General features: G+C 33.6%; 1 protein-coding gene across 2 annotated transcripts; it reads left to right on the forward strand.

Annotated features, from left to right (window-relative positions):
* The first annotated feature begins 1225 nt into the window (after positions 1–1225).
* LOC148279373 (sensory neuron membrane protein 2-like) lies at positions 1226–16444 on the forward strand. Of its 2 annotated transcripts, XM_088230067.1 has the most exons (10): positions 1226–1464; positions 8162–8319; positions 8506–8650; positions 8742–8910; positions 10742–10836; positions 10927–11141; positions 11419–11544; positions 13334–13517; positions 15295–15420; positions 15753–16444. In XM_088230067.1, the coding sequence occupies exons 1-10, from the start codon at positions 1348–1350 to the stop codon at positions 16011–16013; spliced, it is 1596 nt and encodes a 531-aa protein (XP_088086193.1). In that variant the 5' UTR covers positions 1226–1347; the 3' UTR covers positions 16014–16444. The 2 variants fall into 2 exon arrangements, with proteins under 2 accessions (XP_088086193.1, XP_088086194.1); XM_088230068.1 differs by lacking the exon at positions 15295–15420 and having other exon boundaries at positions 1240–1464; positions 15753–16161.
* Positions 16445–19829: the final 3385 nt, after the last annotated feature.

The following is a 19829-nucleotide window of genomic DNA, read 5'->3' on the forward strand; positions in this document are numbered from 1 at the left end:
AAATTTAACCGAAAATATTATTATATTTTACTTTTACAAAACTTGCCTTTAGCCCTGACAGTAAGATAAGAAATGAAAAACAATCATTTCACAATTTCACAAATTATTTAAAAAAACAACAAAATAGGCAACGATTTTATGAATACATTTCTTTGAACATACAATTATTTACACTGATACTGAGAATTCTTTATAACTCGTTGGTGCAAAATAGACTCGAGAGTGGCTCGATGATTTGGGGGCCGTGTGAGTTGAAGTACTCTCTTATGGTGGAGAGGGTTCAGAAGAAATTTCTTCGGTTTCTCTACACGAGGGAGTGCGGATATTATCCATGGCTTTATTCCACTGAGTTCCTCCAGGGTATGCTTGGTTACATCAGTTTAAAGACCAATAGGAATGTGTATTTAACTACGATTTTCTTTCAATTGTTGCGCGGTATTATTGACAACCCTGAAATTATGCGGAGCATTAGCTTTTATGTTCCGGATAGACACCTTAGACAGCGTCAGCATAGACTGTTTTACATTCCAATATACAAGACCAACCTGCCAATGGTTATGCGTGTTGGAAGGGCTATCTCTATGTTGAAAAATATTACTTTTGATATTGACATTTTTCATGTCTCTGAGGGAGTTTTTCGTTACAAGATTCTCTTACTTTTTAACATATTATTCTTTGGATAATATTATGTATACTTATGTGTTATTTTTATATGTACCTAATTTTACCTCATTATTTTAATTATTTCTATATGTATGAAGTATGATATTTCATTCTGTAATGTACATATATATGAATTAATAAAATTGAATCGAATTGAAAAAAAAAATATATTTTAGAAATTATCTTCGAGTAATGCCTGTAAATTGACCCTGGTAATTTCCATTCGATAGAAATTGCTTTGCAGAGGTGCTGACTGAATTCTAAGAAAACCTTTATGTCAAATAAATTATCCAAATACAAGTAGCATAATAATAATAATATAATTCCAGTGGGTAGGTATCGGTATAGGAATGATAATTGTATTAGTACCTAGACTACACGCGCGCGAGAGATATAATAGGGAATATTGTCGCTAATTGTCCGATGGGCGATAGCGGCGGACACGCGCACGCCAGAGGAGCAGCGGAACACGCTCTCGGTGCGGTGCTGCGGGCCACGGGCTGCGGCAGGCGGCAGCCGGTGCGCCCTATAGCCTACAACACGAGCGCGGGAAGATAAGTAGAGCGGCGGCGACAGTCGGCGGCAGTCGGTAGTAGTCCCCTCGCTCGTGCGGTGCGCCGCATATCGAGTCGCCCCAGTAGCGTCTCCGGAGACGGTAGCCAGTTCAGCCTGCAGCCCGCGGCGATGAAGCCTCGCGGGAAGGCGGGAGCGCTGGCGGCCCTCGGGGGTGTTGTCGCGTCTGTTGGGATAATCTTGGCGTCCTACGGGTTCCCTAAAATGATCGCCGATGAAATTCAAAGGGTAAATAATCAGTCTTCACTCGATAAAATGAAGCTCCACTGTTAAACTAAGGCTAAATGTACTCGATAGATTCTCCTTCTTGATGGTTAAATCCATTACTATCAAGATTTGGAAATAAATAATGTTTTTTACGGTTATTTTTAAAAGGGGTAAATATAACAGTAAACTAAACGTAACAAGACGGATGTGTACTTACTCAGCCTAAACTTGCCAAAGAAACATTGTATTTAATTTATTTACTCAAAAGGCATCGAGCAATTTGAGCATTGATACGAGAAATATTCAGTTTTACGTTTATGATAGATACCATAATAATTGTGTACCGCGGTCGGAGTAAACTCAAGCTGCAGAGAAAAATGGAAAGTGTTAGTACTGTGAAAATTTATTTCCTAGAAAATAAAACCGTCAATGAATATTTGGGACATTTTGTTATTACATAGGTACTCGTACGACGCGCGATGGACGGTATGTACTCGCACAGTAGAGTAGGTTCCAACGCCAACGAATGCGTTCAGTCTGGTTAAATTAGTTTTTTATGTTGCCTATTGCGTTAAAACATCTACTTCTGGCTCTGTGCCTGAGTTCACCACGTTCCTATGTCAGCTTGTTTGTTTTATAATGTCAAAGTACACGCGTAAATATGGAGGGATAAGAAAAGTTTGTTTTTAGCTCAGTTATCAAAAGGAGGCCCCCGGCTCGTAGGAGCCTAGCGGCCCTGACGAGATATGCAATAATTTAAAAAATATGTACTTTCAAATATAGGCAAAATGGTAAATGTTACATAGTGAAGTAAAACTATCACTTAAACCAGCCTCAACAGGCCACAAGCCTAGATTTCCATCCTTGATTTTATTTAATTGGTTTAATTTTCTGTTGTAATAATACACGCTAAATTAAATGTATTTAATTTTTATATTTTCAACGTACGGTGCACGATAACAAATATGCCAAATAGTTTGTACTTAATTGCGTATTTTGAAGGACAATGTGTTTTTTAAAGCCATTAGGAATGTTCCTATTACCTCCCCATTTATGTATTATAGCGAACGTTCGTTACTACAGCTACCGCGAAACCGTCCAATTTTGCCCGCTTTTTTGCAATTATGTTGATTTTCTCCAAAAAAATGTAAATTGTGCTTTACTTTTTAATTACGAAGAATGACCTTGGTAATCATTGAATTGGGTTGCAATTGTAAATTCAGTCATATTTAAATGCGATTTCAAGTAATTAAAAATTTTGATGGCGGGCAAAATTACCCGCATGTTCCTCCATGTTTGCCCGCAACCATTATTTGTTAAACATATGATTTTTTTGCTCATATATTTATTGCTCATATGACGTTCTTGTCTAAGAACCACTTTATTGAATTATTAATTCAAAGACAAAATTGTCGTTTGAGCATATTTTCAATGGCTAACTTATAAAATATTCGTCTAAAAACAATTGGGCAAATTTACCCGCCAAACTTTATTTGTTTTCATACAAGCAATTCATAGGCCTTAGGGTTGTCAAAATCTTGTTGATATCTTAAGAAAAAATAATAAATCTTGTTTATTTAAAGAAATGCTTTATTTAAGTACATGCTACATTTTCGAAATGGCAAATACTTATACCTATGATATGAGAAATAATAACTGTTTCAGGAATATAGTTAACGAAAAACTATGAAGGTTAAAAATAGACGACATCAATTTTAAAAATGAATATAAATTATTTCGGAATCAAAGTCCATAACTACAAAAAGTGAAAAAATATCGTTTGAGGGTGGATAATAATGAAGGCTAGTTAACTCCAGATATAATGAAAATGATCTTATAAAGAAACAAATTGTATACCATGCATAAAATGAGAAATGCTTGAGAAACTATTAAAAAGCAATATGAGAAATATAAAAACACATTATCAAATGAATTAAGAAAGGCAGAGAAAAATTACATTAAATTATCCATAAAAATGATAATATTTTTGAAAATCTAAAATACCCAATGTGTGCAAAACCTTCATAATAGTTTTAATTTAATTTAAACTAATTATTAAAATAAGAAACTGACAACCCTAACACATTTTTTCGTTTGGGCAAAATTGACCACCCAGAGGCTCAACTTATGCCTTTTAATTTGCCCATCGTCATAATTCTTGATTTAAGCTACTAACAACACATAATATAGACAGAAAATAATCTGAAAACCTTTGTCTATATTATGCAACAAGAAAAACTTACCTTTGTCTTTGCTATCGAGCAGTATATTAAAAAACACAGAGTCGTAATTGGCCCGCAAAAAAATTACACGCGCACTTTGACAGGTTCTGACAAGCCACTGAGTAAAGTTAGTGACTACAGCTTCTGAGGAAAGTTAGTGACATAAATCTACTTTCGTCCTTAAGCTAGGGTTTCCTAGGACAGCGGTGTCCGTATCTTAACGGCCGTAGTGAACGGTGATGCGGTGGACAGCCGTCATAGTGGTGACTAGAGAGTGGTTTTATCTTTTAGCGGTGTTATCAACACCATTTTTATAGGAAACCACTCTCTAGTCACCATTACGACGGCTGTCAACCGCATTAATGTTCACTACGGCCGTTAAAATACGGGCACCGCTGTCCTAGGAAACCCGAGCTTTAATGTACCATATTTACCGAAATCACATGGAAATATATTTTTTTAAAGGTTGATCATAGATTAGACTTTTTGGGCAAAATATCCATCCAGGGCAAAATTGGACGGTTTCACCTAACAATAAAAAATTACGTCGATGCGAGAAGGTAATCGGCGTTAGTTGAACCTATGGCCCATTTCACACGTACCGTCTTAATCCGCACGGCACAGTAAAATTAGGGTGGTTATTTTATTTTTTCGTTTACTTGGTTTATGCTCACGGGTAAACACATCGAAAAAAAAATCAAGTGGAGATTAGTGCGTTTACCTGCCATTAAATAAAACGGCATATATTTATGTGAATTGTTCATATCTACCCACGCATTGTACTATTCGTAGGTACTTACCGTATTTTTGATCAGCGGAGACTGATTAAACAATATAAATTACTTCTGTATTCTAACCTTCACTTTACATAATCTACAATCTGCACATCTCCGATCGTCTCGTTCAATGCCAGATAAATGGACACTAATAATTGTTCACATCCGTCTCTGCGAAGCGAACTTCTTCTTCTACTTGTTAGTTCTATCGCCGGAAGGTGTAGTAACTCGGTGCCGATATATGTACTAACTATTATGTACGCGATAATGCGATGGAAGAAAATTCACGTAAGTTCGACCTTAATCCATTGTTCGATGATGACATTGAAACATCTATGGAAATAAAATCTAACAAAAACTATAAATATTATTAATTTTTATGGTTATGGTATTGCCGTTATATTTTGTTTTGAAGTCAAATAAATAAATACTTCGGATATCTCAAAGCAAAAATCATCGACGGTTGCATAGTAGCCAGTAGCTATCAGTATTAAATTAAATGGCTAGACTCTGTTTTCCATCTCTGTTCGCAATATGTGTACATAGAGATACCAGTAAACGTAGAAATGAGTGAAATTAATGTTTTTTAATCGCGATTGCAAATGTTCAGGTCTCTCTAAGTACTAATCGCAGTACGGTAGTATGTACTTGTACACGTACATATTATATATGTACTATATAATATAAGTGTATAGTAGAAATAATGCCTACCTATAAGTAAGCATATTGACTAATATTTAGCTCTTTAACATATTAAACGAGTTGAGCAAATACTTAGATTTAAATAAACGCATATTTCTGTTTTAATTTAAATAATCGTTCACAAGGAGAATATTTCAAAATATTGACGAATTACCCATGTTTACCTACGAGTTCTGTTATTAACGAGTATGTACCAATGCCAGACATTATTTTGTTTCAATGTAATATTTTTCTTGGATTTCAATTTGTTTTAGTTATTTATAAACCTAATGTTTCGGATGACTATTCTCAATTAATTTTATTTTTATTGGGATAAAAAAAAGAATTATTCAAATAATTGAGTATTAAAAGTAGTACATACCTCTAGTTAAAGTTTTTCACAATATAAATACATAATAGTAAAACATGTAACACTAAGGAGAAAAAATAAACGATAATATAAGAAATACTATGATTTGTCTGTTAATCTTATTTATCTATAATTGTATAGATTATCTAGAATTAATCTTAATTTCAATCTCATCTCATTATGTAGGTATGTGGATAATATGTTTAGTATTTACATCGTGTTTTTTGTCTCCACATCCCTACTAAACACAGACTTTTAGAGAAGTGAGTCAGATTATGTTGGGTTATATATCAGTGGCGAATGGTGATTTTATTCATAGGTAAGCTTTAAAAAAAACATATATTTGTACCTAAATAGGAGGTACATAATATAATGTAAGTAATATATACTATAAATTGATATTTTTCTGTAGTTCTGTGTGATACAACAACTTTTATCTATGAAATCAACTCAAACAATATGGCAGAGGAAATAAAAGGAAACGCTTTGTTAGATTCAAAACAAAATCTAACTTCGTGATATATTATATTGATATATTATCCATTACTTTAATATATAATTCATTAAAAATAAATAAAAAATACCACTATGAATTCAGTCGATATTAGGTATTTAATTGAAATGTCAACTGGCCGAATTCTTCTAGTAATTAATAGTGTTAAAACGGCCGCGTGGAGTGCTATATGTCCTGCAATATGACGCATGAAAGTAATTATAGTCTTATATCAAAAGTACCATCTCAAAAAAAAATAGTCCTTAAGAAACAATGTTTGAAATACTGTTTTCCATATCAAAGATCTTCAAATAATCTGTGTAATCTGCAAGTTTAATCTAGGAGAAAAAACCTCCACTGGAGTTAAGACATTCAAAATATAGTATACTTATTTGTATGAAAAAATAAGCTGGAATAATCGGCTAGTTTCTTGGCTCACCGCAGGCGCTGGGCGCGCTTTATTAAAATTTATATTTATATAAGGGTAAAAATACAAACGGTGGAAATAATTAAAAATAAATGGTATTTATTTATTTGTTTTTCTGTAAATAAAGTTGAAATAAAACATTATTATGGTTTGTAAAATGTAATGGTAAGCTGCGCATAATCGGTTCTATACACGGTTCGCCCCTGTTATATATGCCTAGTAGTATTGGGAAATGAGGACTTTAGTGCCATCCAAAATAGTTTTTTTTAACACAATAACAGTACGAAAATTAAATTGTAGGGCGCAACGTTTCTAAAATGCACGAAAAAATATAAAAACACTTCAGCATTTTCCTCTCCGCACCCAGCAATAGCCCAGTGCACCGGTACATTGAACGCAGCGACTTCGAGAATCCGTTACACGACGACAATGGGATGTTTATAGACAGTGAATATAAGTGATAAAACAGAGTATTAAAAAAATAAAGTATAATCACATGGCAATGAAATACATATTAATAGTAAAAAGGGTAAACGTTCGTGGGTATACTGTGTATACAAGAAAATTTTATTGAATTTTGCTCCTATAATAAATAATGGACAGTTATGATATTTTTGTGTAACACGAGAAAGAAAAAATAACCGTATTATTATTGTATATTTTGAAGCGTAACAGAATGCCATGGAATAATATGCCTAATAAACGTCATTAATGGTATCAGACATCATCGGTACGTAGAGGTTCGTGTATACATTGTTCCTAATCACATGATTATATCAATAATGTATTGATTTTTAATAATGAGTGAAAAAAACCTTGGTTGATTTTATTTTAATATCTGCATACGTTAGGCTCGGTTAACAGTGCCTACCTCCATACTACACCAAAACATATACAGAATACCAGCGTACAAACATTATTCGTTTACTAGCATTCGTTTACATATAGAAAATTGTCATTATTTCTGACAAAATTATAAAGCAATGTTCCGATAAGTCAAACAAGCGAAGCAGTGCGAGTGCCAGTGTGGTATAGCAGAATATTTGTACGAATCTTTCGGTTCCGATAATATGGGCAAGGCCTGTTCCGAAGAACCGATATGTTGCGGTAAAAAATATAAATATTCATATAAAAACGTATAAGCAAAAGTGTACTCTATAATATGTAAAGAGATTACAATATTATTAGCAAGCATTCCGACTCCTTCCTTTCCATATCAATCAACCATTCGCCAACTTTCATCCCCAAAACATCTTCTACTTTCGTATTTGCAGAAGCAAGGCAATAAGTTATCCAGCTTCCGCCCGGTGAAAATAAATGATTTTCGAAACACCATTTTTCTGGTTAGCGGGTTTGCCTGCATTAAAAAAAAATATTTTTAATTTGTATAAACGAGTATACAGGTACAATAAATGCATTAAAAATCAATCCAACGTACGCTATTTTATCGTGCAGTATGTATTTATACGGTCGTCGGAAATGTATTTCACGAAGAGTTACAATAAAAAATCACTCGTAATATTTTCTAATACAATAAAACATGAAATATTTTTACAAAAAAATCATTTTCGAAAGTGAATAGTGAAAATAAATGCCAGGATGTTTAAATCAACTGATTTTATGCGCATCGACATAAATGTAAAAATCATATTACGTTATTATTTAATTTGCTACGTGAATTGTAAGGAGTTGTTGGACTTGTATTTGAATTTTCAAATTTATGTGCTTACAATATTGTTATAATTTCAGAAAGTTATTTTAAAGGAGGGATCTGAATCATTTGATTTTTGGCAAGAAACGTCGTTTCCATTAAGTTTTAAGGTTTATATATTTAATGTTACCAATCCCGAAGAAGTCGTCATTGGCCGTTCTCCATCCGTCTTCGAGGTTGGACCTTATGTTTATAGGTTAGTGACTACTTGTACTATGTATCAGTCTAGGTATTTAAAGGGCTAATGACCTGTCATTGGGTGGTTTGAGTGGCCAAATTCCGTATTCCCTTCTCTGAAATGTTTTCTCCATCTTTGTTGTAATATGTTGAATATCATTTTGTCAATTTTAATAATATTATTGTTTTATTGTTAATTTTCAAGACAACACAGAGAAAAAATAAATATTACTTTTGATGAAAAGAATCAAATAACATATTTTCTGAAGAAGAAATTCACATTTGACCAAGAAAAGTCAAAAGAATTAAAAGAAAGTGATTTTGTAATCACCCTTAATACTGCTCTAATGGTAAGTAGGTTTTGAAACGCTTGAATAATATGAGTTCTAGTAGCCTCAGCGTGTGATACAGACAATGTGATGTGCTTTGCTTCCTTGCCAGGGGTTGGTGTTGACCGTGAATAAGGCAGCTTCTTTCCTACTGCCCAAGATAGATCTCGTCTTGCCGCAACTGTTCAATAATCCAACGGACCCCTTCTTGAGGACTACTGTTGCGGATTTGCTTTTTGATGGCATATTAATAAACTGTACTAGCGACGACGCCGTAGTTGGTATGTAAGAATAATATTACGTATAAATTATATGTGTGTATATTGATGTACCAATGTAGTGCCCTATGCTACATTAATCCGCTTCTGGATGTTAATATTGCTAAGCAATGTTCACAGACCAGTGCACAGTTTATTGATGTTCAATGCAAAATATGTAGACATTCTTCTTAAAAGGTTGTGTGGAACTCATCAAAAAACCACTCTGTTTTTTGTATAATCTTTCTTTTAATACGGGGGTGTTCCCAGAAACATGAAAAACGTCAAAACTTACACCTATATATAAGAGTGGATTTTAGTCCTCAGAAGAAAATTACAGACCTGTAGCTGTTCTTTCTGCACCAGCAAAGGTATTTGAAATTACCATATGAAGAATCGTCACTTCCCGAGTAGAGCCATTTATTATTGATGAACAACATGAGTTCAAGAAAGGCCGCTCGGTTGAAACTAATCTACTCGTTTTTTATGAACTCAGTCACGAAAGCTCTGCATGCAGGACATCAGGTAGACTTTTTATATAATGTCTTTGTCAAAGCCTTTGATACTGTCGACTATGATGTTTTATTAAATAAGCTGTACGAGATCGGTTTATCGGATGGTATGTTAAAATTAATGGCGAGCTACCTTCAAAATAGAAACCAATACGTCTTCTACGGTTTATTTGCGTCAGAGTGTTTCCATACTTTCTAGGGTATCCCGCAAGGCTCTAACCTGGGTCCATTGTTGTTCTCAATTTTCATTAATAATATTGAAAATGTAATTTTGAACTCGCCTTTTCTGTTGTTTCCAGATGACTTAAAATTATTTTTAAAGGTGACAATTTCTGACGATTTTCGTCTTCTCCAAGCGGATATATCTAATATATCTGAACGGGGAAGGCGAAACAAACTTAGGTTTAATATTTCCAAGTGTTCGGTCACGTCCTTCACTAGGGCCCAAAAAACTCTAGTTTTTCGCTACAAAATGAATGACCAGAATCTGATACGAACATCGAATGTTAAGGATCTGGGCGTTAGATTTGTGAGCACCCTGACATTTCATGAACAAATGGAGACAATCAGTAGTAATGCATTGAAGATGTTAGGATTTGTTCTGCGTATTGCCAGGGTTTTCAAAAATACCCGCGTACTGAGAACTCTTTACAAATCCTTGGTGCAAAGTACATTCGAGAGTGGCTCGATGATTTGGGGGCCACATAAACTGAAGTACTTTTTTATGATAGAGAAAATTCAAAAGAAGTTTCTGAGATATCTCTACGGGTATTATCCTTGGCTCTACCCGACCAAGTTTCTCCAGGGTTTGCTTGGCTACAACAGTTTAAAGACCAGAAGGAATGTGTACATTTTTATCGATTGTTGCGCGGTGTGATCGATAATTTGGATATTATAAGCATTGGTTTGTATGTTCCTGATAATTACCTAAGACAGCGTCAGCATAGATTGTTTCATACTCCGATAAACAGGACCAACCTGCCGATGCTTATGCCTGTTGGAAGGGCTACCGCTATGTTGAACATCATCGATCTGAATGTTGATCTGTTCCATGTATCTGAAGGGGTTTTCCGGAGCAGGATTCTCCTACTTTTTTGACAAGAGTCTCTAAATATATTTTTATTTCTTTTTATAATATGTAGGCATTCAATTTTAGTTTGTAATGTCTGTATTATTTAAAATAAATTAATTGCATTGAATAGTGCAGAAAGGCAAACATTTGTATCTACCTACTTGGAATTATCTTAATACCCTCCCTGATGCGAAATTACATTTTGGTAATGAAAGTTGAGATTTTATCAAACTTCTTAGGAAAAATATAAGAAAGGAAAATGTTTTTTAAGGGATGGTTTGCAAAGAGTTGGGAGGATCACGCCGCCCTCGCACAATGCGGACAAACCCTTCTGGAGAGGGTTTTTTGTTTTCTATGTTTGCGCATGTAAGTCAGCTTTTTATATTACTCGGAATATGTGTGACTTATTTTTATTACAAATAATGCTATAATTAAAAAAACTTTTGCGATCTGTAGCTAAACAATACGCTATCGGGCCCCCTAGTTATCAACTCTGGCAGGGAAGATGTATCACAACTCGGGCAGACCATAAACTATATGGAATCGGATACAATAGAAGCGTGGGAAGGCGAGTGTAGTCTTCTCAATGGAACTGATTCTACAATCTTCCCTCCAGTAGATGATAGCAAGAAGCCGGGACCAATTTATATATTTGAGCCAGAAGTCTGCAGGTATGCGCACTTAATAGGTACATCTAGCGCGTAGGAGGTTTTACCCTCGTTCCCTATTAAACATACATATGAGGCATATTTTCGCAATAAAATCAACGGTTATAATTTATTAGTCCGTAAATTTGCTTCATTCGACATTAATAAAGTAAACTATGTGGTGATTTTTAAATAATTGGAATTTAAAAACCAGTAATTTATGTGATGTTTCTCTAGTCCACGAGAGTATGAGAGGTACTGTTTTTTATAATATCATTAATGTAATGTGAGCGAGTTCCAGGTCGCTGTATGCGGAGTATACGAGGCGCGGAGTCGTGGAAGGGCTTCCTGCATTTCATTATGAAGCGGGAAAATCTGTTATGGAGTCGTTTGTCACTCATCCTGACAACCTGTGCTTTTGCCCCGAGTAAGAACTGTTTTTGAATATTATATTAAAAAAATGTTTGAAAAAATAATTGACAAAAAAAATCCACATTTGTTTTTATATTAAACGAGTTGAACCCGACAATGCTTTGCTATTGCTAAATTCGAGTACGTTTAAATAATATATTAAATGAACACAATCAAAAGTTTGATTTCAATTATTGCATTTAGTTAAAATTAGATATGCACATAAACATGATTATTTTTGTGTTTCGGATTACATGAATTGTGAGAATATGCGGTGACAGGAAATTTAAATAAATAGGTATTTGAACATTGTTTTTCTGTTACTGTCTTGAATAATATTATTAAGTTAGTATAAATATAATCTTCACCAACAAGCTACAGAAAGTGGCTTGGTGGGATTTTAGTTTTAGTAAAAATATAACATATGAAAAATTTTTTGAATTGTAAAAATTTATAATTATACTATTAAAATAAAATTTTAAAAAAAAGATGCCTCCCCGATGCTATGTAAAATAGACAACTGTATTTTGGACCTTTTATGCCTAACTAAAATAGACAAAATCGACGTTTCGTTGTCACAAAAAAAGATAGTGTAACTTTTCATTGATAAGTAAGAACCTTGGTACTCGATTATGATTGAATTCCAAATCTAAAAATTTTTAAAATCCAAATATTTAATTGGAGTAGGTACCCAATTACTTGTTTATGTAAGAATTCCAAAACTTAAAATAACTAGTTTTCAAATTTAGAATTCTGTTTGCTTTTTACTTGCTCTTTTCACCAGCAGGGATGTATTTTTTTAGGAATGCGATTTTTAAAAATGCATCAAATGTCAATTGATTTTATTTTAGTCTTACCAAAAATCCAGTGAAAAGAAATAAACGGGTAGAAATCATAAGGAATTTAAAGAAATATGACACTCAACTCATGCCGAAACGCTCAGTCCTGCCCTACGTGTATTTAGTCGTTTTTTTACCGTCTAACCATTAGCCGGGTTTCGGCTTGACATTGGATTCAAAACCGAAATGCTTGGTTGTGTCGTAAAAGCGTATGGAGAACCATAAAAAGATGGTGTAACTTTTCATTGGTAAGTAGGTACCCAGGTACTTGTTTATGATTGAATTTCAAAAGTTTAAATAATTCATTTTCAAGTATTGAATTCAAGCAGGTAACTTGGTAATTGTTTACTAGGAATAGGAGTATAGGAGTATCTGAACGCATGTTGGCCATAAATAAGAAGAATTCTCAAGGAAAGCTTTCTTAAAAACCGAAAAAATGTTACACCTATGTGCATGAAAAAATGTACCAATATAGAAAAAGCGAGGTATCTTTATATTTTGTGTTTATGTATTATGTATTTATATACATATCGTATGGCGCTCAACCTTCTTTTCACACGAACCAGACGAGTCAAAGAGGTGAATGCGTAAAGGTCAATACATTAAATAAGAGAAAAAAAATATTTAAAGAGCCAATAGCAATTTAGTTGCGTAGCGTTACTCGGTAACTTAACTGAATTAAATAGGAATTTAATTAAATTACCTTAACCTAGGTAACACACACATAATACTTGTTGTCATTTTGTGATTGTGACATATTACAATATGTACAAAAATGTTTATTTGCACAATTACCAGTTTATGACATTTTCCTTATGTAGAAGTCAATGAACGAATATAACAATGAATTAAGATGATCAAAATACCGCTATATGTTATCAATAAATCAATGATTCTTTTTTTTTATACCAAACTAATAACTGAGATAATTCCTATGAAAAGTGAGTGATAAATAATGTTCGACAGAGATTGGAGCGTGACGGGGTCCGGCTGCTCGTTGGATGGAGTTCTGGGTCTGCAGAGCTGCCAAGGAGTGCCCCTGGTCGCGTCCCACCCGCATTTCTATCTCGGCTCTCCCTCACTTGGGAAGTACGTTGACGGAGTACACCCCGATAAGCTGAAACATCAGACGTTTGTTGACATTGAACCTGTAAGCGACATTTGTTGATGTTGATTTCAGTATGCTCCTTAGATTGAGGCAGCGTGTTTTTTTAATGCAAGTGTTTTTTAAATTAATAATTTGTCAATACACTATCAAATAAACCCAAAATTAAAAAAAATATATCTATAGATTTTTTAAAGTTTGAAATTTCGAAATAACTCCTCCTGTGACGTTACAAATTCTCAACGGTGAGTCATACTGATTGGTAATTTGGCTTCACGTAAACCGAACATTTATCACAATACTCTATCATCGGTTGATTCTCAAGAACTCGTGATGTCATTCAAAGTAGTTTATACTATTTTCTGTGCAAACGCCCGACGAAGGCAATCTGTTGAGCAAGTTATTACGCCTGATACAGGCAATTTGTCGAGCAGATAAACAAAGCGAACCGCTGTGCCGCCGCGCCAATTATTAAAAAAAATCAATGCAGGCATCTGTGGAATGCAGCCTGTATCCGGGTGGGTGAAGAATACAGTTATGTGTGTGAAATAGAACCAGAACCCCGGAAAAATGTTGTTGGCTAGATGGCTTTGGTAAAAATCGCACCTGAGAAAGGAAATGGCGGTTCGCCTGCCGTGCTTGAGGTCCCGAATTCGATTCTTGGGAAGGTCGACATGAAATATTTGCTTTTAAATGTGGTTTTAGTTCACGTTTAGTCTTTGCACAACATTTTTGTGTTGTTTAGTATTTCATTTAGCTTCAGCTTTAGTATTTAGCCGTTATTTTTGTTTACGTTTATTTGTGTAAATTGTTTGCACATTTTGTATATACTTTAATTTAGAATGAAAAAAACAGAGATGCTTAGGAGATCCTGAGGGGTGGGGACGACGCGATGGTCTCTGTTCATACGTCTCCCCTCCCGGCATGTTTTCGCATTTAGTTTAACCACATCGTGCCCTATGCACCATCAATTGTGTATAAGGGTTTGATGATGATGACGTAGGCATGTAAATGTCATAGCCGGAATACGTATTGGCTGACCAAATTACAAAATGGCTACGTATAGGAAATTAATATTATTATTAAGTACTTTGTACCTCTTCAATGTAATAAATATAGTATTACTTAGATTTTTTTTTTTTTAAATATTGCAAATCAACTAAACGTAAACAACTGAAACGTAGAGTTACTAAATAATTAAATTATAAATTTTATCTACATAATCTTAATTTTACAACACCACTATACTATTAAACAACATATATTTGTATTATATTTTGATATGTATTAATTTGTATTAAACATGTATTTTGTACATTGATTCGTGTCATAATTTTATTAATATAAATATCAATTTAGTATAAAAGGGTCCCGATCTAACACGAATTTTTCTAGCAAGTCCCGACTTGTCCCGGAAATAAAATGAATAATTGTGCAATAATGGAACTGAAAAACAAAAATAAAAAATAATAAAAATCGAGCGGGTTCGATTCCCGATATGGTTGACACGAAATATCTATGTAAAATGGTGTTTTTACCATAGAAAGTTTCATAGTCCCTGGACTGACACCCGAAACGTAAGGCTGATCATCTTACCTTAATGTAACAAATATGACCAAGATACGCTCAGTTTTGTATACCAATGCAGTGCCCTATGCACCATTAGATGCGGAAAGGGAACGATGATGATGATGAACCCCTTAGTTGATTGAAATATTACAGCAAATAATTTGTATTTTGTGAACTAATTCGAGAATTCAAATGAAATAAAAAACAGAATAATTTTTGAATGACTAAATACGACTCGATTATTACTTTACAGAGAACGGGCGCTGTATTAAAAGGGGCAAAAAGGATGCAACTTAACATGGAACTTGCTCAGCTACCTGGAGTCACGCTTCTTAGCAACGTCTCTTCTGGACTGTTCCCCGTGGTCTGGATAGAGGAGGTGTGTTCAGAGGGGGGGGGGGGGGTGTTCGGTTACCAAATTAACCATCAAATTTAATAAATTATAAATAGTAAATCATATTGAACACGGCTACGATAATTGTGGGCACCTACTTACTAGCCAAAACAGTTCATTTTCCAAGGTTTCCTCGCTTACCCAGAAGTCATATTCGTGTTATAACTAAATATGAGACATGAACAAAAAACACAAGACATTATCGACCAAAAGAATTATTTCAATGTTTCGTGTGATGATAGGTACGAGCATATCATCATTCATGTATCTGAAAGGGTCTCGCAATGCAGGCGTTAATTCCACTTTTAAAATTCTAGGCAGGAGAGCTGTACCCGAACGTCAAAATTATTCTGGAAGATATTTACCACAAGGTGAAGATTATCAAGGTCCTTCAGTGGGTCATAGTGGCCACCGGAATCGTGTTAGTCCTCGGCTCATGCGCGGCGCGGGGCGGGGCGCGGGTGACGGGGGGCGCGGCCCCTGACCGCCCCCGCCAGAAGGAACCCCGCAGCTTGCGCCTCGACTACAGTTTTCGAAATCGCTCGTTTTGTGCGGAAGAAATAGTTTCTCACAAATAAATTCGTAACATAAATATTACATGGGATTAGTTAATATATAATTACATGTCATATGTAATATATTATAAACACATGTACGTAAAATAATATGTCAAATATGTATAATAATTATCGATGTCATGGGGCAAAACAAGGTACCCATAATAGGTAGGCATATCTTAATGTTTATTTTATAGATTTTTGATCATTGTCATAATATTCTCTAATTTTTTTAACTATCATTTTCTGGATCGGTTATTATTGATTATTTAAAGGTTTGATTTTAGATTTTTTATAGGTTAACCAACAAACATTGTATTTTGTTGTATAAAATGAATTATTTTTAATTGGCACACCGTTTTGATCATACATGTAATTAAAACGATGTAATGTTCATATTTAAATGTATCAAAAATGTTATTTAAATCAAATATAAAATAAAAAAAACAAAAGTCAGCTTTTAATATTTGATCTAAAATTACTTTTGTAGAATAAAGCAGAATTTAGTACAAGGTTTCTGTTTTAAAATAAACAAAACCTTAGGGACGAAAGTTTCGAGGAATTAAAAATGAAAATAATATTTCTCTCTCCGTAGAAATAATAATTATAATAAATCGGAAATCGTTCCTTATTAAGGTTATTTCCATTCATGTCGTGTAATGAGTACCCAATAAAGAAGACGGAACAAAGATTTTAGTCATAAACTGAATTAATAAAGAAATATTACTTTTAAACAATAAAGCCCTCAATTTAATGTTATTGAAATAAAAACGAATCAATAATATAAAACAACGTTGATCAGAAATAGACAGTCAACATTGTTTGGTGACGCCATTCCAGCTGCCGCTACTTTGTAGCTGTGTGAATTCATGTATAGAATATAACGTATGAACATTCAGTTCTGTGAACTAAATTATATAAAATATAATTTGGGAGAAGTGGACAACTTATTTTACATTTCCGGCGTTCATTATTGGATGAAATATTTTGGAGAATTGTAGAGATAAAGTTTCAACACTGACTAGTTTAATAAAATTATCAATTTTATCAAAGTGATAATTTTTTCTTACCAAATGCGTTCTTGTTTCTTAGATTATTATAAAACTGTCAGGTGATAATGGAAGTTTTCGTGGTTATTGTAATTTTGTTGACGATTCGGGCCACGATGTTGTACCGACCATCCGGGCTGACCATGTGAAAACATTTTAGGAAGACGACCAATTTTTTGGAGAACCTTTAGTAATATATATTACGCTAATTCATGTTCCTATTCCTTTCGATCAGTATCATATAAATCATAAAAATGAATGAAAGTGCTATATTTCTTTTGTACATGCTACTTGGATACTAAGAGTTTCATTTAGAATAGTTTGATACGTACCTGAGTACCCATATTAACCGTATATTATGTTGTGCTTTATAAGGCAGTATACTTGTGGTGCGGATGATGGGTAAGGTCATGTCGTGTCTGCCTCGTTAGGTACCATGCGCAATATGCAAAGCTCCATTTTAGGTTTGTTAGATCGGAAAAAGCAATAAATTAACATGCGCATATTGAAAAGCGACATTTTGGGTATGGTTCGATCAGAATAGCATTTTTTTTTCAAATACGAATTTTCATGCAGAGTTTCCTGTTTCGTAATTTTAACTTATAATGCAAATTTTTCACTACCACATTATTTAAAAAAAAAAAGATCCTACGAATAGTTGAATAATTTAGTAAATCGTAATCTTATTTAAATGTGACGAATTCACTCTAGATTCATAAACATTCGTCTCACAGACCAGACCGAGCGAAACACGTAAACGCTTATAATGTTTATAGCGAAAGAGGTAAAAAGTTTAACTTTGAAGTACGTTTAAATATATTTTGCCCATTTTTGTTTTATTTCATGAATGACAGTTGATAAAAAACGTTTAAGATCTTAAATGCGTTTTATTGTACTTTCTATAAAGTAGAAGGAGACTATTCTCCGATCCGAGAAGCGAATGTTTATGAATACAATAACTCCCAAATATGTTTATGAATCTAGGGCTTAATATTGAGGAATTAACAAATTGCATGACCCAAAGTCCCTAAGGGTTTATGTATAGTTTTACATAAATAGTAAAACAATAAATAAAATATTATAATATTCACCTTCTACCTACATACATCATAATATTTTTTAAAAGCAATTTAGCTGTTTTTTTCACAAAATAACGACAATTTAAGGAAATGGTAGAATGGTGAATGAAACATTGTACAAAACGGTAACTTATATTTTCTCACCATTTTTCCGACTTACAGTAATTCTTTTTTGAGGTATGTACCCAATTATTGGATGAGACAGTGAACAGGATCCGTTTTTACTAAGCGATCGAGATTTACAAACATCCTGACAGTATAAACAGAGATACGATTGATATCATCCTGCTACTCACTAATTAATTAATTTAAAAAAATAAAATATACAAATTTAAGATTGATAAGCTCCAAAAATCCTAAGTACGTTTGTTGGTAACATAAATATCGCTACTATTTGATCCGAAACATTAGATAACAAATACGAGTACACGGTACAAAAACACAAATTATAATGCAAGAAATTTTATCCAATCGTACGAGAATCCCATCGCGACATGTCTCTTTGGCTCACTTTGCTTGATCCTCACGGTGAATTTAAAATTAACATAATAAATTGCAACAGAAGCAAAAACTATTTTGTAATTTCCCGCAGATAGATACCGTATACAAACTCTATGTATCTTCGGGATCTTAAGGAGAAAGAACCGTTTTTCATGATTTAATCTTATGTATTTTATCCTAAGGACGCCAATTTCACTATATCGAGGAATATTTATATCTTCCTTCCTATTAAATGTATGCCTAACGTCCCATAGGCCTGTTCCGCTGTGCCCTAGAACAGCTTCGGGAAAAAATCAGTCCACACCGAGGTAGAAATTTCAAAGCGGGTGGCGTAAAACAAAAAAAAAATCGTCTGACGGTAGCACCGAGTAGCGCGGCGATGACGGCACGGCATACCGGCGGACTGAAGTGGCCTCGAAACGGAAGAGTTTTGTATCCGACATGATTTAAAGGATGACGAATTTTCTGGCGGAATCATTGTTCGAGAAAAAACGCAAATTAATTCCCGGAGTCACCGAAGTAACGGGGAGCCCAGAGTTGCATTAGTTTGTCGCACAGGCAATTTCTTAAGGCGAGCATTTATTTACGCGAACTGTTATTTATTTATTCAGTTTTGGGTTCAGAAATAGTAAAATATATCAATCTGCGCAAATAAATATTTATACAATAAAAACATAATGTAATTTACAAATCTTTCACTAATTACATTATGCGAACTTCAATAAAATAAACAGTAATTAATAAAATAGTAAGTTTACTAAAATTATTTACATAAATATCAAATAGCAATAAATTTTTTAATGTAAAATGAATATAAAAGCGCACGATTATAAAATATAAAATCAAATAAAACAAAATTTTAAAATTGAGAATCGTATTAAATTAACAAATATAATATAAAACTTGATGAAACGAAAACAATAAATCAACGACAAAACAAGACTCAAAAAGATTAAATAGTATTCCACAATTTTATAAAAATATTTTTTTAAAGTAATTTACAGTAAAAATTGTAAAAGTAAAATTAAAAAGACGAAATAATAATAAAGATTGAATAACGATATTGTATAATTCAACATCTTAAAGATTTGATTTGAATTTCTTAGTGGGAGATATTAAATAATGTTCCAGGGGTACAAAAAAATATTTTAAAGGTATAACCTGTTAAGTATTAATAATCTGTAATAAAGGTTTGTGAGCAGGTAGGA

The sequence above is a fragment of the Micrasema longulum genome, unplaced genomic scaffold (assembly GCF_059751315.1).
Source record: "Micrasema longulum isolate JH-2025_06_02 unplaced genomic scaffold, ASM5975131v1 h1tg000729l, whole genome shotgun sequence".
NCBI lineage: Eukaryota > Metazoa > Arthropoda > Insecta > Trichoptera > Brachycentridae > Micrasema > Micrasema longulum.

What these genes read in the sequence shown, in the direction of transcription:
- LOC148279373 (XM_088230067.1), top strand. Translation starts at nt 1,348, where the DNA reads ATGAAGCCTCGCGGGAAGGCGGGAGCGCTGGCGGCCCTCGGGGGTGTT. An exon ending in TAGCGACGACGCCGTAGTTG is followed by an intron (nt 8,911 to 10,741) that starts GTATGTAAGAAT and finishes ATGTTTTTTAAG; the next exon opens with GGATGGTTTGCAAAGAGTTG. An exon ending in CGTTTGTTGACATTGAACCT is followed by an intron (nt 13,518 to 15,294) that starts GTAAGCGACATT and finishes ATTACTTTACAG; the next exon opens with AGAACGGGCGCTGTATTAAA.